Source organism: Muntiacus reevesi, chromosome 1 (assembly GCF_963930625.1).
Source record: "Muntiacus reevesi chromosome 1, mMunRee1.1, whole genome shotgun sequence".
NCBI lineage: Eukaryota > Metazoa > Chordata > Mammalia > Artiodactyla > Cervidae > Muntiacus > Muntiacus reevesi.
Genome location: NC_089249.1, coordinates 146595384 through 146617247, shown reverse-complemented (window position 1 = coordinate 146617247; position 21864 = coordinate 146595384). Strand labels below are relative to the sequence as shown.

The 21864-nt window shown below is 40.6% G+C and overlaps 1 protein-coding gene across 7 annotated transcripts in view; it reads right to left on the bottom strand.

Moving 5' to 3' along the window:
- Positions 1-13559, bottom strand: part of OMA1 (OMA1 zinc metallopeptidase) — a 93930-nt gene extending 80371 nt beyond the window's left edge. For 4 of the 7 annotated variants that reach the window (XM_065928898.1, XM_065928867.1, XM_065928896.1 and 1 more), the window contains exons 1-3: positions 13464-13559; positions 4066-4584; positions 906-1134 (exon numbers count right to left, since the gene is read on the bottom strand). In XM_065928898.1, the coding sequence (XP_065784970.1) occupies positions 906-1134; positions 4066-4565 (729 nt within the window). In that variant the 5' untranslated portion in view covers positions 4566-4584; positions 13464-13559. Of the gene's footprint in view, positions 1-905; positions 1135-4065; positions 4585-4714; positions 4979-13453 lie in introns of those variants that run through there. The other 3 variants (XM_065928879.1, XM_065928872.1, XM_065928884.1) reach the window with 3 other exon arrangements.
- Positions 13560-21864: the final 8305 nt, after the last annotated feature.

The window sequence follows — 21864 nt, the reverse complement described above, 5'->3', positions numbered from 1 at the left end:
CAGGAGTTGCAACTATTGAGCCCACACAGCAACCACTGAAGCCTGTGCTCCACAACAAGAGAAGCCACCTCAATGAGAAGCTTGCGTACTACAACTAGAACATAGCTCCCACTTGTCGCAACTAGAGAAAGCCCTCATGCAGCAATGAAGGCCCAGGGAAGCCAATAAATGAATAAAATTTTTTTTAATGAAAAAGAAAATATATACATAATAAACTGCCCAAATTGATGTTTAGGGGGTGGGGAACTATGTTAGTCTACTTAATTTTCAAGATACAAAAATTCAAATTACAGATCTATTTGTTAAAAAAAAAATACATAGTAAGCACTCCTTTGTACACTGTGCCAGTACCTAAAATAAAATGATAAACAGAACAAACAGGCTCTTTGGCCCTGGAGTTAGTCCAGCAAGGGAGACATCTCAGCAAATAGACAATTATGCAGATAATTATGATGCTTCTACCCTCATGATAAGTGTTTTTAAAAGGAAAGTACAGTATGCAAAGAGAAAATAAAAGCAGGATACCTAGCCCCAATACAGCCAAGCAGTGATCACGCTACAAATGACTGATTCATCATGTAATCTGTGTTGTTATGAAGGATACCCCCTAGGGCCTAACACAGCCTCACTGCTTAACCCAGTCAGGATAATCAAGGAAGGCTTTCCTGAGAAAGTGACATTTAAGGTGACATGTGACGAGCAGGAGCTGGTTGGGTGATTGTGAGGAAAGGCGATGCAGATGGCAGGAATACAAAGCATGAAAGGTCTGAGACTTTTTGGAAAAAAGGCTAATTCCCCATCAGAGATTAAAATTAAAAAGTAGTGCATTGTTCATGTTTAAGAAACTTTCCTGCTTTGAATATTATATCAAGCAATCTAGTTAAACAATGAGTCTTTCTACTTACTGCTTCATATTCCAGTTCTGATAAAAGTCTGAAATGTTCTTTCCCCAATAACAGTAGCTTGCTCCTTCCTGTGACTGGACTCACTTCCAGATGTGTAAAATAAAACACTACAAAAAGCAATCCAAAACTACTCAAGCCAAGGAAGAGCTTCCATTTATTCTTCCTTAAACTTTCTTTAAATAGTTCCTTCTTGTTAGGAGGAAGTGCCTGCCACCATTTTCTTATGCCCCTAGAGCAAAAAGAAAAATTCAAAGTTCTGATAACAAAACCAGTACATACCACCAAAACTTAATGCTTATGCTAATATTTTGTCATCAAAGGCTTGAATTTTTATATTTCTCTGTATAGATGGGATTTTTTCAGTTTGTAAAATTCTTAGCCAAATGATAAAAAAGCAATCAATTATACAGAGCTGTAGTTAAAAATTCTAATGCTCATCTGAATTTTCTTCTTCAGTTATTTTAAACGAGCTAAGTGAGAAGCTGTTTTACTATAACTACCATTAGTTCACATTTATTGACTATTTAGCACATTCAAGGTACTCTTCTAATTGCTATATGCATGTCATCTCATTTAATCTTCATAATAACCCTGTTACAGAAGAGAAAATTGAGGCATAGAGAAGTTAAACAACTTACCCAAGGTCACAGAGTTAATAAGAGGAACATCGGGAAGGAAGGCAATGTGATAATAGGGATGAATTGCCCAAGTAAACAACTGAAGGCTTATGGTACAATAACTCCTCGCCTTTAACCACAACTCCCCCCACTGCTCATCAGACGTCAGACATCTGACACAATCTGCCAGTACTTCAGTCAGATGCAAGCGAAACTATCTCAGCACTGACTCTGGAAGCAAATATTGCTCAGCAGCAGGAACTCCACTAAGCTCCAGAGAACACGACAAAGGAGAGGTGTAAAAAGAGCACAGGCGCTGTACACAGAGAAATCAGATTTTGTGGATGACGTCAGGGGGGTCCAACCCTACCAGGCAGCAACACTCTCTGCCGCCTCCAGGATTCACAGACATTCTGACAACCAGCAATGTCTTCAGCGGCTTCCCAGGTGGCTCTGTGGTAAGGCATCTGCCTGCCAAAGCAGGAGACCCAGATTCAATCCCTGGTTTTGGAAGATCCCCTGGAGAAGGAAATGGCAACCCACTCCAGTATTCTTGCCCGGGAAATCCCATGGACAGAGGGGCCTGGTGGGCTACAATCCACAGGGTCGCAAAGACTTGGACACAACTTAGCGGCTAAAACAACAATGATGTTTTCAGTACTTGAACAAAAAACTCCCCCCATGAGTTCATCTGCGAAATTACAACAAATATTTAAAATATATACATCATTCTCTGGACAAAATTTATTTTATAAAACAACTTCTTTAAGTTATTTTAGTCCTGCTAAGTGATATACCTAAAAGGCCCTTAAAGTGTTTCAACCTTAAAAAGACTTAGATCAAGTTATGAAGTATACTTATTTCCAATTTAAAAATTTATGACACTATTATTTAAAATGTATGAAAACAAAATTTTAGGTGATTTATAACAGTAATAACAAAAAGTTAAAAATAAACAAATAATTTGAAAGAAGGAAAAAGATCTATCAGCCCAAGAACCTGGGCTGAGTTGTGACCAAGATTCTCTCCTAGACCAGACTCTACTTAGACTCCCATGAACGTTTTGACTTCGGGACTCCTGTGTTCATCTCTGCACTGGTCAGTTAAGTCAGAATCTCTCATCCTCCATATATGATCACTTGTGATATCTAACCTGTTATTTATCATTCATCATCCCCCAGGTCAGTGGTCCCCAACCCTCTGGCACCAGGGACTGGTTTTGCGGAAAACAACTTTTCCATGGACCTGGCGTGGTGGTGAGGGAATGGTTTGGGGATGATTCTCATAAGGAACACACAATCTAGATCCCTCACATGCCCAGTTCATAGTAGGGTTCATGCTCCTAAGAGAATCTAATCCTGCTGCTGATCCGATAAGAGGCAAAGCTCAGGCAGTAATGCAAGCGATGGGGAACAGCTGTTAAATACAGATGGAGCTTCTCTTGTTCACCCCTGCTTACCTCCTGCTATGCAATTGCGTTTCTAAACAGGCCATGGACAGGTACCATGGTTGGGTAGTATCGGATCACTCTCACCTGTCTTCGGCAGTAACTCTGGTAGATCAGATTGAGTAGAATCTCTCCTGGCTCCTGATGTTTCCTCTCTGTAGTTTCCCATCTACCAACCCCCACACCACCTGCACAGCCCATGGTGTATTCAGAACTGACTCTGGTTCTATACTGAGGTCTCTTTCCTCCTATTGAAAAAGTTCTGAATAAAAACTGGCTTTACCTTCTTTGACTGCTGCCTAGCTCTGGCTTTCTTTGAAGTCATACTTAAATTGAGAGCTAAATTAACTGTATATTTTCTGAGTGCCAAAGCCTAGTCATAAAGAACACAATAAATTAGAGTACAAGTTCTCGATTTTGGATAAAAAGAAAACTGGGTTGATTATTACGGAAGTAAAAAGGCTAGAAGTCACTTCATAGTTATCAAATATAAAATAACTTTATAGGGAGACAATGCTTAACTTTACCTTTCTTCAATCTTCATGGAGCAAATAAGAGAAAACAAGATTAAGTATGAGGGAAGAGTTTTAAGTTAAATACGAAGCATCACTTAGCTTTAAAAACATTAAGTGCTATAAAGGATCACCAAGAGAAAATAAAGATTTGTTGGAAATAGAATAGAAAAATAAACAAATACTAATTAAGAGTTAATTTGGCTAGGAGTTCTTTCTTAAATGAGCAAAGTTTTTCAGTTTCATGATTCATTGCCTCAAATTTCATGAACTAAAAAGGACTGTTTGTAAGTACGGTTCCTACACATGAACTATAACAAACATTTCTGTTTTTTGTAATTATAAGATCTTTAAAATAGTGTCTAGATAAGATATATAAGAATAATTTTTACAGAAAACATTTCTGTATTATATATGCAACAAATGATTTCAAGATTATTAAGGCATATATACATACATATACCAACTATTTAGAAACTGAACTTCCGAGCTAATCATGGGAGGGGAAATCTACCAATTTTTCTTTAAAAGTACAGGTTTACAAACTTTTAATATAAAAGCTTACATTTTAAAAAGCATTTTACCTGCCCACAATGATTGCAAGCAGCTTCTGCACTGGCTTAAGAATCATCAACAACAGAGGAACAGGAGCAGCTTGGCACCGTGGAGAAGTGTGGAAACTCCTGATGTCTCTTGTGGGTAAACAGTTCAGGGGATGCAACACTGAATGAGCAGGATCTACGGGAACGTCCTTCATCAGTAGCTGTCTTGAAAAAGAGTCAGTCCATGCAGTATATTTTCGACTAATCATCCCAATTTCCTTACTTCTGGTGCTCAAAAGGCAGCCTTTTCTTTTGATATTAAAAGTCCTATAGAAGAGAAAGTTTTCAGGCAGAGGAGTCCATCTATCAATGTGATTTACTCCCAGGCCCGGAGATTTATTTACTATATGGTTAATTTTCACTTGATGAAAGTCCCGTGAGGTTACAGCTTGTGTGTTACATTTTCTCCAAATGGTCAGTAAATTAAATCGGAAGAAAAAACAGTTTCTAGCAGCAGACTGCAGTCCATAGATGAAGCTCATGTTTGTTTTACTTGATTATCTGGAACACAAAATATAAACTATAAATAATCCCAGCAAAATATTTATTACCATACTGGAAATATAACACATTGAAAAGTTGTTCTTCCTTCAACACATCTCCAACCAAATTACCTTGGGTTTCTACTCACCACTCATGCAGCAAATCCTCTTAACAACAAAAACCAAAGAGGTTTTACTAGCTTTTTTTAACTCAGCAACATGTACTTCCAAATCTGGACTTTTTTCTTCTTTTCATTTTTTAAATTTTAGTTGAAAGAAGTCTATTTTTATTTTAACAGCTAAATTACTTGGGGAATAAGAAATAGATTAAACAAAAACAGGACTGAAAGGAAGAAAGTGAATGTCGTTCAGTCATGTCCAGCTCTTTGCGACTCCATGGACTGTACACAGCCCATAGAATTCTACAGGCCAGAATACTGGAATCGGCAGCCGTTCCATTCTTCAGGGGAAAATCTTCCCAACCCAGGGATTGAACCTAGGTCTCCCACATTGCAGGCAGATTCTTTACCAGCTGAGCCACCAGGGAAAGTTTCAGCAATTGGCAGTAACCGGATCAAAGAGCATTAAATGGAATAATGACAGAATGTGGTCCACTGGTGAAGGGAATGGCAAACGACTTCAGTATTCTTGCCTTGAGAACCCCATGAACAATACAAAAAGGCAAAAAGATAGGACACTGAAAGATGAACTCCCCAGGTCGGTAGATGCCCCATATGCTACTGAAGATCAGTGGAGAAATAACTCCAGAAAGAATGAAGGGATGGAGCCAAAGCAAAAACACCACCCAGTTGTGGATGGGACTGGTGATAGAAGCAAGGTTAGATGCTATAAAGAGCAATATTGCATAGGAACCTGGAATGTTAGGTCCATGAATCAAGGCAAATTGGAAGTGGGCAAACAGGAGATGACAAGAGTGAACATCAACATTCTAGGAATCCGCGAACTAAGATGGACTAGAATGGGTGAATTTAACTCAGATGACCATTATATCTACTACTGTGGGCAGGAATCCCTTAGAAGAAATGGATTAGCCGTCATGGTCAACAAAAGAGTCCAAAATGCAATACTTGGATGTAGTCTCAAAAATGACAGAATGATCTCTGTTCATTTCCAAGGCAAGCCATTCAATATCACGGTAATCCAAGTCTATGCCCCAACCAGTAATGCTGAAGAAGCTGAACAGTTCTATGAAGACCTACAAGACCTTTTAGAACTAACATCCAAAAAAGATGTCCTTTTCATTATAGGGGACTGGAATGCAAAAGTAGGAAGTCAAGAAACACCTGGAGTAACAGGCAAATTTGGCCTTGGAGGACAGAATGAAGGAGGGCAAAGGCTAATAGAGTTCTGCCAAGAGAATGCACCAGTCATAGCAAACACCCTCTTCCAACAACACAAGAGAACACTCTACACATGGACATCACCAGATGGTCAACATCGAAATCAGATTGATTATATTCTTTGCAGCCAAAGATGGAGAAGCTCTAGAGAGTCAGCAAAAACAAGACCAGGAGCTGACTATAGCTCAGATCATGAACTCCTTATTGACAAATTCAGACTGAAATTGAAGAAAGTGGAGAAAACCACTAGACCATTCAGGTATGACCTAAATCAAATCCCTTAAGACTATACAGTGGAAGTGAGAAATAGATTTAAGTGACTAGATCTGATAGACAGATTGCCTGATGAACTATGGATGGAGGTTGTGACACTGTACAGGAGACAGGAATCAAGATCATCCCCAAAAAAGACATGCAAAAAGGCAAAATGGCTGTCTGAGGAGGCCTTACAAATAGCTGACAAAAGAAGGGAAGAGAAAAGCAAAGGGGAAAAGGAAAGATATACCCATTTGAATGCAGAGTTCCAAAGAATAGCAAGGAGAGATAAGAAAGCCTTCCTCACCAATCAATGCAAAGAAACAGAGGAAAACAATAGAATGGGAAAGACTAGAAATCTCTTCAAGAAAATTAGAGATACCAAGGGCACATTTCCTGCAAAGATGGGCTTAAAAAAAGACAGAAATGATACGGACCTAACAGAAGCAGAAGATATTAAGAAGAGGTGGTAAGAATACACAGGACTATGCCAAAAAGATCTTCACGACCCAGATAATCACAATGGTATGATCACTCACCTAGAGCCAAACATCCTGGAATGTGAAGTCAAGTGGGCCTTAGAAAGCATCACTACGAACAAAGCTAGTGGAGGTGATGGCATTCCAGTTAAGCTATTTCAAATCCTGAAAGATGATGCAGTGAAAGTGCTGCACTCAATATGACAGCAAATTTGGAAAACTCAGCAGTGGACACAGGACTGGAAAAGGTCAGTTTTCATTCCAATCCCTAAGAAAGGCAATGCCAAAGAATGCTCAAACTACCACACAATTGCACTCATCTCACACGCTAGTAAAGTAATGCTCAAAATTTTCCAAGCCAGACTTCAGCAATACGTGAATCTTGAACTTCCAGATGTTCAAGTTGGTTTTAGAAAAGGCAGAGGAATCAGAGATCAAATTGCCAACATCCGCCGGATCATCAAAAAAGCAAGAGAGTTCCAGAAAAACATCTATTTCTGCTTTATTGACTATGTCAAAGCCTTTGTGTGGATCACAACAAACGGTGGAAAATTCTTAAAGAGATGGGAACACAAGGCCACCTGACCTGCCTCCTGAGAAATCTGTATGCAGGTCAGGAAGCAACAGTTAGAACTGGACATGGAACAACAGACTGGTTCCAAATAGGAAAAGGATACGTCAAGGCTGCATATTGTCACCCTGCTTATTTACCTTGTATGCAGAGTACATCATGAGAAATGCTGGGCTGGAGGAAGCACAAGCTGGAATCAAGATTGCTGGGAGAAATATCAATAACCTCAGATATGCAGATGACACCACCCTTATGACAGAAAGTGAAGAAGAACTAAAGAGCCTCTTGATGAAAGTGAGAGGAGAGTGAAAAAGTTGGCTTAAAACTCAACATTCAGAAATCTAAGATCATGGCATCCAGTCCCATCACTTCATGGCAAATAGATGGGGAAACAGTGGAAATGGTGACAGACTTTATTTTTGGGCGCTCCAAAATCACTGCAGATTGTGAAGACAGCCATGAAATTAAAAGATACTTGCTCCATGGAAGAAAAGTTATGACCAACCTAGGCAGCATATTAAAAGGCAGAGACATTACTTTGCCAACAAACATTTGTCTAGTCAAGGCTATGGTTTTTCTAGTAGTCATGTATGGATGTGAGAGCTGGACTATAAAGAAAGCTGAGCGCTGAAGAATTGATGCCTTTGAACTGTGGTGTTGCAGAAAGCTCTTGAGAGTCCCTTGGACTGAAAGGAGATTCAACCAGTCCATCCTAAAGGAGATCAGTCCTGGGTGTTCACTTGAAGGATTGATGCTGAAGCTGAAACTCCAATACTTTGGCCACCTGATGCGAAGAGCTGACTCATTTGAAAAGACCCTGATGCTGGGAGGGATTGAAGGTGGGAGGAGAAGGGGACAACAAAGGATGAGATGGTTGGATGGCATCACCGACTCAATCGACATGAGTTTGAGTAAATTTCGGGAGTTGGTGGTGGACAGGGAGGCCTGGTGAACTGCAGTCCATGGGGTCGCAAAGAGTCAGACACAACTGAGTGACTGAACTGCCTGACTGACTGACAATTTTCCAAATCTGATGAAAATTGTAAATTTGCAAATCAAGAACTTTAACAAATCACACACACTGGCAACACAAAGAAACCTACTCCAAGGAAAATAAAATTTCTTCAAACCAATGAAAGAGAAAATCTTAAATGTGACACCTTAGATTAAATGGACACTTTCCTTGAAAAACACAAATAACCAGAGCTCACTCAAGAATAAATAAATAACATAAAGAAACTTATACACAATCTTTAAATTGAATTTGTAGTTGAAAACCTTTCAACAAAAAAGTTCCAGAACCAAAAGGCTTCATTGGGGAATTCTACTAAACATATAAAGAGGAATAACAATTCCATATAAACTCTTTCAGAAAATTAAAAGGGAATAGTTTGCAACCCATTCATTTCTCAAGAACAGCATCACCTGATAACAAAGACAGAAAAAAAGGATAATTACAAAAAGACTACAATATAATAACCCTCATGAGTATAGATACAAAAATTCTCAATATTTTAGGAAATCTAACTCAACAATATATTAAAAAGACAGTACATCATGAACAAATGACATCTGTCCCAGGAATGTAAGGCTGAATAAAAATTCATACATCAAAGTAATTCACCCTAACTGAAAAACCACCACATGATCATCTCAAAAGACACAGAAAGAGCACTTGATAAAATCCAACACCCAGGGGCTTCCCTGGTGGCTCAGTGATAAGGAATTCATCTGCCAACACAGGAGACACGGGTTCAATACCTTACCCAGAAGGATGCCACATGCCAAGGAGCCACAAAGCCTGTGTGCCACAACTACGGAGCCTGCGCTCCAGAGCCTGGGAGCGCAACCACTGAAGCTTGCATGCCCTAGAGCCCGTGATCTGCAACAAAAGAAGCCACTGCAGTGGACGCGCACACACTGCAACTAGAATTAAAGAACTAAGACCCAAAACAGCCACAAAAAAGTCAACAACCAACCTTTAAAACACTCAGTAAGCTAGGAAATTTACAGGTACCTATATCCAACAGCATGTTTGCTGGTGAAAGAATATACTTTCCTCCTAAGACCAGGACCAAGGAAAAGATGTCCACTCCCACCACTTCTATTCAACATTATACTGGAGATGTCGGTGAGTGTGATTGAATTGAGTGAAAACATACATAACTAAATAAATAAAGGGCATCCAGATAAGAAATATAGATCATCTTTATTCCTAGATAACATGACTGTCTATCCAAAATATCCAAAGAAATCTACAAACCAAACCAAACCAAAAAAAAAAAAAACCTATTAGAATGAGCTTAAGGTGGCAGAATACAAGAGCAATACACAAAAACAATTTTATTTCTACATACTAGCAAGTGAGAGAAGCCAGACCCATAGGCAGGAAAAAAACACTACTCTCCCTCCATAAAGCATACTCTATGATTACAGCTATATAATATTAACTGTAGAAAATGCAGATTAATTAACAGTTACAGAGAAATCAGAGAATAGAGAGTTAAACAGGGGCAAGAGGAGGAATTACAAACGTTGGGGGACAATTAAAGGGCTCACTATTGTGACTGTGTTGCTGATTTCATAAATATACACTGAGTCCAAACATACGCACAGCTGAAATATGTCCAAATTACTGTGGATAAACTATACAGTAAGATTTTTTTTTAAAGATACTAAAAAGAGACAACCAAACACAATGTGTAAACTTTGATTAAATCCTACTTTGAAAGAAAAAAAGCCTTAGAAAACAATTGGAACTACTGGGATAAACTGAATATGAATTTGCTTTTAGGTTCTTTTAGGTAAGTATTGCTTATTTTCTAAGTTGATAAAGATGTGGTTATGGAGGTGAGTATCTTATACCTGAAATACTTGCTGAACACTCTCTTCATGATGAATGAAACTTTCAAATTTTATAAGAAAAGTACCTACATACATACACAAAGGACATAAAGCCGATATACTAAAAATGGCAGCAATCTTTGTGTAAAGTGGTGGTTATATATGTGCCATTAAATTTTTTTTTTCAGTTTTCTTTAGTGTTTCAAAATCTTCATAATAAAAATGGGGAATACATGTAAATCCATGGCTGATTCATGTTAATGTATGGCAAAAACCACTACAATATTGTAAAGTAATTAGCCTCCAACTAATAAAAATAAATGAAAAAAATAAATAAAAATTGCATCTTCTGCACTGGCAGGCAGGTTCTTTACCAGCTGAGTCACTGGGGAAGCCCAATAAAAGTTGAAGGTAAAAATACGTAAATCTAATTCAGTCTAGGTTAATATACTATTATCTAGAAAGATGTTTCAGAACATCAATTTTCATAAATAATATTATCTATATATCAAACTATTTGAATACTGCTCAACATTTTTACATACTTTATACATTCTGCCCTTGCATTATTAATGTATAACCTGAATAAAGAGCATGCTAAGCAAGCATTAACTTCTAGTTAACCCTTTTTGAATTACTACCAATTCTAAATCAGTAGTGTCAAAGTTGATATTGTATATAATAGTTTAAGACTAATAACAAGATATTTTCTAGTTTTTCTTCTTCTTTGAACCTAGCTGAAAAGTGGTAAAATATTTCAGGCCTGGAAATCATTTTAAAATTAGTCTTTGGGTAGCTAGGAAGATTCTTCATTGGCTAGGTGGTATGTGAGTTGCGGACACAGCATAAAATTCAATCCCTGACCTCACAGAAGTCATAATCTAGTTGGGGCGTGGTGGCAGCGGGGGGTGGGGGGGATGGGGGGAAGTACTTTTTAGTAAGACTATTAAAGGACAGTAAAATATGGCCTTTTATTAAGTGCCATACACTGTATGAATTTTAAAAAAGAAAATATATCCATGAGTAGCAAAATAGTTCAGGAAGGCAATTATTATGCACAACATTTGGGCAGATGCAGAAAAAAAAAATTTAAGATTTCAAATAAGAAAGTGTACTTAAGGTTTATATATAGAATGTCTTCTACCAAAAGTCAAAACTGCAAAAACAACACACTCTTTTCATTATTCTAGGAGACCAGTTTCAGTCACTTACCAAGTGCACTCTACAGCCTAAATTTGGGGCATAGGCCTAGACTGCCATGTTTGTCCCTTTTGATTCTGACCTCCGAATTATTTATTATTCATTCATACATTAAATATTTAACAAGTGCCTGCTACATGCCATACCACACACCTTTCTGAATGCTAGGGACACCACAGAAAACAAACCAGACCAAAATCTCTACCTAATTTGCAAAAATAGCAATGCTTAAAATATGGCAGTATACACAAATATAAATAAATCTAAAGAGATATACACCAAAGCATTCACAGTGGTTATTTGGAGTGGCAGGATGATGGTTGTAAGGATTCAGCATTTCCATCTTCTGTATTTCTGTGCTATTTACATTTTTACAGAATGTGTGACTACTGTTTTAAGCCCCAAGCCAATAAAGCCAACTGTATTTGTAATTTTCTCTGGTTTCTATGCACTTCAATAAACTCCTACATACTGTAGACCAAACCCTGCAAATTACCACTTCCCACTATTTCTCCAGGCACCTTCCCCACCCTTTCTTCATCAACTCCTAAGTTCCAGACCCATGGATTTACTTACTCCTCTCAGTGGGGGAAAAAAAAAAAAAAAAAACCTCTCATCTCTGTGTGCGCACATCTATTTACACTGCTTAGCTCTGCTCACATGTCAAGCAAACTCCTGCTCATCACTCGACTTCTGTGAAATGTAAAGTGTTATACTGACACAGAAGGTGTAAGTAGAAGCCCGACACCACACCTATTACACATACAAGCAAAACCATTCATTTATATCACCGACAAGTGTCACTTAGAACAGAAATAGTGCCTGATAGTTTGTAATCCCTGCTTTATCCTTAAGAAAGGGTAAAGAATGGGAGAAGAAATCTATTTATAAATTTTCAAAGAGCCAATGACTAGACTACACAGAGCAGAAGAATCTGGGCTTACATATCCTCTTCAAAGAACTGCAGCAGGTCAACAAACATAGCTGGCAAACGTCTAGGATTACTAAATTAATGATGTGAGAAAATTAAACAATCTGGATTGTTAGCCTCTAAGAACATTTCAGATCCTTAATTCTTTAAGTACCATCTCAGAATGAGCAAGTACAGCCCTCACTGGCACTCACAGCTGAAGCCTAGAAGACAGTTTTAACAATTCTGCTGAAAATGACTATTTCTTCTCTAGTTTCTATGGCAACAGCTGTCAGATCGGCAAAAATAGGACATGTACTTTAAAATAATCATTCAAGCAAAGAACACACATGATGGAAGGCTTAAAAAAATAATAATAAATTGGAAGGCAACAAACTTGGTTCTTAGGCTTCCAAATGTCAGACTACACCCTTTCACCACAGCTGAGAATGATGGATATGAACCCAAATCCTTTTAGTGAGGGTTTGGTTGCATTGGTTGGAATCACTACAGCTGATTAATCCCTGAATTCTCAATGAAGTATTTTCATTTCCCTGGACTAAAATTTCTCATGCACATTGTAACTGTTTCACTTTACACAAGCAAGAGACATTATTTAAAGAGCACAAAAAGTGAATTTTGTAGACAGGTTCATGAAGAAATTGTCTTAATACCCTACAGCTGTTCAGACAGGGAATTTCCTATGTTTCACTGGGGTAGGTAGGAAAACTCTTCTCTACTTTTAAGAGTGAGGAAGTAAAAGAGGTTTGAGTCTCAAGATGCCTAAACCGGCTGGAATCGGTTTTCCACGGGAGAAGGTGTCACTATGAGGCACAGGATACTACGTTCATTAGAAACACAACTTTAAAAAAGGGTCCCTTAAACGAGAAGGCTGGGAGAGGGAGGTTATCTTGCCGGAAAATGCAGCCACCTGTCTATTTGCAACTCCCGCGCTGCACGGTAGCGCCCTGGAGTCCCTGCAATTCACACCAAGAGGGGACCAGGCGGGAGAAGGAGGCTTCACTCCCACGTCCTCCTGTCCTCCTGTCCCGCTCGCCCCTCTTCCCGACTCCACACGCAGCCCCCTCGATTCCCGCCCGGGCGCCCCGTCGTCCCTCCCCCACCCCAGGCCTCGCCATCCCCACCCCGCCGGGTCCACAGGGTCCTCGCTCCGCACCCCATCGCCCCTCAAAGCTCTCTCCGCCCCAACTCCAGTACTCTGTCCCCTCCCCGGGGCCCGGCCCACTCTACAGCAAAGGCGTCCCCACCAGGACAGACCCCAGCAGTAGCAAAAGCGAAGAGTCCGCCGACCTGACCTACGCGCACGCGCACACCCCGCCAGAGAAGCCCGGCCTCTTCACTTCCTGCCCTCGGCCAGGACCGGGACGCCGTTTGCTCCGCCCACACCGGGCCGTCAACACACCCGCCCAGGTTCGTCCTCCCAGAGGGCCGGGGTCCCGGGTGAACTATGGCGCTCTAGTGCCCCCGCGTGGCTGGAGGAGGGACGTGACTGTGGGCTAGGCTGCTTGCCTAGGAACATCACTAGCGTGATCCAGGCCAGGGTGTGCCCGCTGTAGATACGGCCTGCTGTGCTGGCCGAAAGCAAAGTGATTCGAAGGCTACCCAAACGCTAAGGTTTTTTAGTTCAGAAGTTGCACTGGTAGAAGTAGTCTTCGGAGTGTGAGAACTGTCTGCTTTCACATGGCGCGTTTTAAGGAAGATGAGGGATAATCTGCAGCATCTGGAAGTTAGTTGAAAATAGCTGGCTACAAAGCGATGTGTATAGTAGACTTCATTCATTCCACCAGAGAATACTCACTGAGCACCAAGTGCATTCTAAGTACCAGGGATACAGAGAACAAGACAGAGACCCTGCTTTCATGGCGCTTATGTCACGGTGAAGAAAGGGACCAGCAAGTGAACAAGTAAATAAGCAAGATACCAGATAGGGAGAAGATACTTTAATTCCAAATGTAGTCTGTTATATTTATATTCTATGCACAGTGAAGAACATCTTAAAGGAGAGAAACACTATTTTTAGGTATCACTTTTAGAACATTTTAAAATAATTTTTTTCTTTTATCTTGCTGGCCTGTATTTTATAGCTTGCCTTTTGCTTTGAAGGAACTATGTTGGCATATTTCCGACCACTGGTTCCCTGAAAACTGAAGTGGCAGTTCCCTGAATCTTCACAGATTTACCTCCCACCCTCTGAAGAGCATGTTTCTTACCAAGGTTTCCAATATACTAGCCATCTCTTGCTCATTCTGCCTGATTAGCATCATGTCATCAGTGAAACAGGTGTGGTGTTCTGGGGGATGCCCAAGTGGTCCAGATTCTGTATTATGATGGGTCGCAGAGCTGACACGATGGCTGTGATCAGGGCTCCTACATGGTTCAGTCTGCAGTAGTTTGTAAGCCATCCTCCTGGTTTCTGAAGGGGGCTGACAGGCAAACTAAATGGAAACATGACCATTTAAGGGGCGACCATTCCTGCATCCTTTAGGTTGTTCATGGTAGCATTAATTCCACTGTCACCTCCACATGCCCTTGAATGAAATATTGGTTTTAATTTATTTTTTCAACTTAATAGAGAAGGGATTGTTTCAAAGGTGTTCACTTGGACTTCCCCACATGAGAACTAAAGGCCAAGAACCTAATGTGCAGGCTTGCGCCAACTGCTCGATTTATATTCCCAGTTATGAATTCAAGAGTTTGGGGAAATGGGTGGGTCTGTAGGCTCAGGGACCCATTGTAAGCTCTGTGTTATCAAGGACTCTGCTCATTACCTGACACTCAGAAGCCCCTTTCTTACAGAGGAGCCACGGGAGTACTTTATATTTCTGGGTAACAAGATCCTTTCAAATTCTGAGAAATATCTGGGTGTTCCTCTTTCCCCAGTATACTTGTCTCAGTGTTGCAGGGTCCTTCTTCCCAGGGACCTAGCCACCTCCTTTGGTCAATGGGTTCCATAGTCTGGGTCTGAAAATTGACTCAGATATGAGAATTAAGCAAGAAACATGACTTTTTATTTGGATAACCACACTGAGACTCCTCTTCCTCCATTTGTGTGTTTTCCTGCTCATAGATGTAAGCAGAAACCAGTTGGCTGCCCATTTATAGAATGTAATAGAATAGAGCCTAAGATCTTTTCTGTATGATTAGGCCCGTGGAGCTTTTACAAGACACATGCATATGCCCTTCTTGTGGTAAGGACCACCAAGGTAACTGTGGTCCCAACAGTTCTGAATAGCCCATCCTTTCCTGACTCAGTTGAAGTGTTACTTTTGATACATACTGCTGCTGCTGCTGCTAAGTCGCTTCAGTCATGTCCAACTCTGTGCGACCCCATAGACTTCATAAATACCTGCATCTGTTTCTGGACTTTGTGTTTGTTCCTTTGGCCATCTGTTCTGGTACTGGTATACAATTCTAATTATTCTAACTTTACAATGCATATTTTATTTTCAAATATTTTCTGCCTCTTCTTATACATTTGACCTTGAAGATGAACTTTGAAACTTAAGTCCTCTCTATCAAAAGTGCATTGAGATTTTGGTTTTGTTATCACTGTTGTTTTTAAGTTTATATTAATTTTGAAAAAAAAATTATATCTTTGCAGTGTTGACTCTATCAGTCGAGGAAACTGGCATGTGTCTCCATTTATACAGGTCTTCTTTTATGTTCCTACATAAAGTTTTACAGTTTTCTTATATGATAGGTCAAAGCAGTATTTTTTTAAAGGAACTATAAACTTTGACTTGTCTTAAAATTACAGAATCTCAGAACTGGAAAGGACTTAAAAATCATCTCATCACCCCACTCAATCAAACAAGCAAAGATATGGGGTATATTTTGGTGAGGGTTTTTTTTTGACATGGTCACATCATATTACATGTATTTTCTGTGACTTCAGTTTATCACTTGAATAGCAAGTCTTGGAGAAATTTCTGTGTAGATGCAGATAGATCAAGTTAATTCATTTAAATCACTGCGTAATGTTTTATGGAAATGATATTGCCTCATTTATTATTCCCTTGTTGTGGGCATTTAGCTATTTCTATTGCTTTGTTCTTACAAAGAACTCAGTTTACAACTTTGCACGCTAACTAAAATCAAAGTTCCTGAGTCTAGTGCACACAACCAGTGCCTACAAAGTCCCCCTCCTCAAAGTTACCACTAGGTGGCACAATGCCTCTCAAAGGCTTTTTTTCTTTTTTTTTTTTTTTGGCTGTAAAGTGTCCTTCAGTTCTGTTCAAAAAGTATTTATCAGATGGGTATTGTATACTAAGCACTGGAATTTTGCAATACCCCAATTTCAACAGAATAAAATCATCACTTCAAAAAATACTTATTGGACTCCCCTGATGGTCTAGTGGTTAAGAATCCACCTGCCGATGCAGGGGGTGTGGGTTTGATCCCTGGTCTGGGAAGCTCCTATATGTGCAGAGCAACTAAGCCCATGTGCCACAACCACTGAGCCCGCGCTCTGGATCCTCCAAGCTGCAATTACTGAAGCCTGCATGCGTAGAGTCTGTGCTTCCACAAGAGAAGCCACTGCAATGAGAAGCCCATATGCCACACCTAGAGAATAGCCCCCATTCACTGCAACCAGAGAAAGCCCACGCACAGCAACAAAGACCCAGCACCACCAAAAATCAGTCCATCAACAGTACGGTGTTTTTTAAAATTCCTTATTGAGTGCACACTATGTGGTGGGCCCTGCGTAGGTCTGAGGGCTCCAGGGGAAATGAACGATCCCCAGCTATTCTTCTGGACTCCAGCAATTCCCAGAATAAAAGAGGGGTCATGATAACATGGTACACATTTATTTCTAAAGCTCTGGATAATTCTTTACACTTTAGGTCAAAAGACCAGGCAGCAGATTCTCAAATAATTTGATAAGGTCTTAACTGTGTTGTGAGATGTCCATGCTTACTTTCTCACGCTCTCGTACATGCTATCCTTTCTGTGTGGAATGTTGTCTAATTTGGGGTTCCCTCAGAAGGAGACCCTGAGACAAGACATCAAATGCAAGTGGTTTATTTAGGAGATGATCCCAGGAAGTACCAGTTGAGGAGCAGAGAAGTGAGACAGGGAAAAGAAGGGAAGCCAATAAATGATGCATTAACAAACTGGTTACAGATGGAGTCAAATGAAGCGGAGTTTCTCTAATGAGTATGGGGGTGCTATGTAACACACACTCAGAATTTTCCCAACCGAAGGATGAAGTTGCTTGGTTATTTATTTACCAACTCCAGCCAGTCACTGGGGGAAAGTTGTCCTGAAGCTGATTAATTCTCTGCACTTCCAGCCTCTTGCATATGTTTCTGGGAGGTCCAGAAGCCTCAAGCAGAGGAGTTCAGATGCTGATTTTTGCAAGTATAATAAGCATGTGCAGAAATACACCTGTTAGGCCAGGCAGCAACATCCAGGGAGGTATAAGTGGGCACCACTAACATCTGCTACAAATGTCTTTTCTACTGTCACCCAGCTAATTCATTCTTTAAAACACAGGGCAGAAATCACCCTCCCTGGCAAGTCCTGCATGCATATGCAGTAAGCCTGGTGAGTTGGTCCACTTTTCTGTGCACCAACAGCACTTTGTTCTCGTGTCTTTCCTACTAAGAGACTGTAAGTGGCTCTGAGATCCAAATTGGCTCCTGACTCCAAATCCCAGGCTGAAACCACTAACATGCTCCCACACAAGTGAGCCCCTTGGATGTAGAGACACAGCTGCAAGCTCTGCCTCTGTCTTCATATCACTGTCTTCTCTGTGTTCCTGTGTCCTCTGTTCTTACAAGGACACCAGTCATTGGATTTAGGGCCCTTCCTCGGTCAGGATGAGCTCCTCTCAAGAGGAGCTGTTGCTTTTGTTTAGTTGCTCAGTTGTATCTGACTCTTCGCAACCCCATGGACTGCAGCACGTCAGGCTTCTCTATCCTTCACCATCTCCCAGAGTTAACATCACCAAGAGGAGTTAACATCTACAAAGACTATTTCCAGTGGAAATTTGAAGGAGGAAAACATTCTGTGTGTCTCTTGAATTAGTAGAATAAGAGACAGAACTGTGGGTGGCCCTGTTGCTCTAGATGAGGAGGAAGCTGGCCTAGAAAATGATGCCAAGTCATGAGCATGATAAAGATATAAAGAGAGAAACAGAAACCTGCATTATTTGAGCCCTTGGATCCAGCCATGCGTGAAGCTAACACTTCCTCTTCACCTTCAAGTTACATGAGTTAACAAATTCCTTTTGCTTAACTACTTTGAGTCACTAACACCAGCAACTGAAACAGTTCTTACTTACTAATACAATCAAGTACTACACATCTAATTTCTTCCTTGATGGATCTGCTTTCCCTTCTCTTCTTATACCTGACAAAGTCCTATTTATCCTTAGATCTCAGTTCAAACTTTCTGGAGTAGACCTTCCCTAAACTTCCCCCACCTCCGCCCCAGATTACATCAGTTCTACCAGATGGATGTTCTCATAGCCTGGCGCTCCTTTATCATAACGCTTATATCACATCATTGTAATTGTCTGTTTAATTTATTCCCCTATCCTAAGGCTGCTTCCCTGGTGGTTGTTGCTCAGTCACTAAGTCATGTCCAACTCTTTGCAGCCCCATGGCTGCAGCACGCCACACTTCCTGTCCTTCACTGTCTTCTGGCGTTTGCTCTCTCGCGTCCATTGAGTCGGTGATGCCCTCCAATCTTCTCATTCTCTGTCGCCCCCTCCTCCCTCTGGTGCCTGAGTGGACCAGTATAGGAGAGGTGGATGTGACCCCTGGGTGGGGAAGATCCCCTGGAGAACGAAATGGCAACTCACTCCAGTATCCTTGCCTGGGAAATCCCATGGACAGAGGAGCCTGGTGGGCTACAGTCCATGGAGTTGCAGAGTCAGACACGATTTGGCAATCCTAACACTTCCTCTATGCTGAAATGTAAGACCTTTGAGAACAGAAAAAAAAAATCTGTTTATTGCTATATTCCAATTTCTAGCATAGTGATGAAAAGTAGTAGGTCATTATTGTTTGTTCATTCACAACTTCAATCTTCAATCTTCATTTGTTTTTCAAAGTATGGTAAAATAGACTCTGACCAATTATAAGTCATAGCTACTTCATGTGTGTGTCTGTGTGTCTGTGTGGTTACTGGACCTGATTAATATGTCCTGATTAATTTTTAGTATAGAAACTACTAATTGCTTTAACTTAGGGATTTCTTAATAAAATCATCATAATAATTTTTTGAAAACTCCCAAGCTGATCAAAGGGAATAATTTGAAAAGGATAATTATACTCATGGAGGATGAAGATTACAGCTTTAATAATACTGAGCCGTCTGATGAGACTTAAAGAAAGAAAGAACTCAGTTTGCAGTTCTTTAGGCACTTTCTGAAGATCTGAATTTAAATCTAAATAATCCATTACCTTGAATGGACTTCTTTTAAATAACTTTTGCTTTTTTCCCTGATTGTTGAAACAAATTATAATCATCATAGAAAATTTGGAATATGCATAGAAGTACAGTTGGAGAAAATGAGAAGCCCCACTATCCCCATTGAGGAATCTTTGCCTTTTATTTCTCTATATATCTGTAACCAGATATCAGTTCAGATCCTGGCTCTTGTCCCCAGGGACATTCCTGGCATTACCTTCTCAGGATCCCCCCTCCAGCATTCCTGATTTCACTTCTCATGTGTGTCCCCTTCTTATCTCACAGAAACAGAGAGATGCCTTTTCCTTGATTTCCACACATGCATAGCCAACTTACCCTAAAAATCTGGGGGTAAAGACAAAGAGAAAATTTACATCACAGTTCCATATTCATCATTTGTTCATTCATTCATTCCTTTTTAAAATGGAATATTAAAAAAATAAATTAAATAAAATAAAAATGGAATATTAGAACTTCCATTCCTTAGTCAAATCACACACTAGTTGAAGTAGGGAAGTATCCCCTCAAAATTCATGCCAACCTGGAACCTGTACATATGCTCTTATTTGGAAGTAAGCTCTTCATAGATGCAATCAAGTCAAGATGAAGTCATACTAAATTGCAGCACAGCCCAATCCAATGCCTGGTGTCTTATACGAAGAGAAAAATTTGGACACAGACACACACAGAAGAGAGGCTTCCCAGGTGGCATTAGAGGTAAAGAGTCCATCCACCAGCGCAGGAGACACGAGAGATGTAGGCTCAATCCCCGAGTGGGGAAGATCCCCTGGTGTAGGAAATGGCACCCCACTTCAGTCTTCTTGCCTGGAGAATTCCATGGGCAGAGAAGCCTCGTGGGCTACAGCCCCCAGGCTCACAAAGAGTCAGACACAGCTGAGCAGAGCCCAGCATACACAGAGGAAAGACAGGCGTGGGAAGGAGGCAGAGATTAGAATTACGCTGCCATAATCTCAGGGACCAAGAAGCCGGAGAATTCAAGGAAGCCTGCTTCACCAGAGGCTCCAGAGACAGCGGCCCAGCTGACACCTTGATTGTAGACTTCTAGCCTCTAGACCTGTGAGAAATTTACCTTGCATTATTTTAAGCCACTCCATTTATTGTGCATAATCATGGCAACCCCAGGAAACGAATACAAGGGTCCACCCCATGCTGAGTGATCTCTGCTCCCCACCTCCCCACCCTCTCTACCCCACACTCACCCCCCTGCTTCCCCTCAGTGCCCCCCCCAGATTTCCTCCCACTTCCTTGTACAAAGCAATTTAGTTTCTTTCTTCAGTCCCCGGAACAAGGGATTAGTCATTCAGTCATGTCAGACTCTTTTCAACCCCATAGACTGTAGCCCATGAGGCTCCTCTGTCCAGGAGATTTTCCAGGCAAGAATACTCGAGTGGGTTGCCATTCTAATCTCCAGGGAATCTTCCCGACCCGGGGATCAATCCCTGGTCTCCTGCATAGCAGGTGGATTCTTCACTAGCTGAGCTTATCCTTTGCTTCACCAAGTGGGAGGTGGTATGGATAGATTCCTTTCTCCCGCCCCAGCAGACCTTCAGAGAAAGCCAGTGGCTAAGTGCTGGTGCTGGGGCCCCAGTGGCTAAGACTCTGTGGTCCCACTGCAGGGGGCGTGGGTTTGACTCCTGGTCAGAGAAGTTCTGCGTTGCCAGGCAGTGGGGCCAAAAGAGAAAAATTAGTCAAAGAAAGCTGAGTGAAGTAATGACTGATTTCTACACTGATAAAAATTATACTATTGCTCTTGAAGATTAAAAACAGAAAGACAAAAAAGGAAAACAAAAGCAGTTATGGTCAGTTTGGATTTAAAACAGCCAATTTTGCATTTAAATGAACAAACTTGTTCCCATTTTTCCTTTTAAAGTGGAGGGGGGCCACTGCATCACTTTGGTACTCTCCCCTCTCCCCGACTCCTTCAGTTAACAATATATTGTAATCATTTCCCTATATTAAAAAGTCCTAAAAGATTATGCCATAATGTATATGGATCTCCAATCCCTTACCCACAAATTCAGAATGCTCTGAAAACTGTTTTGAAAATTTAGTGCCAACTCATTTGATGGCCAATGACCTGAAGTGGCCTATAGCTATTTATGGTCTATTTATGCCAATTAGTGTGGCTATTAGTAAGTTTCATGGCAGAAATCTGGATGTGTTGATGATGTTGCTCCAGACCTTATTGAGAATGTTAAACAGTATATGCACAAAATTA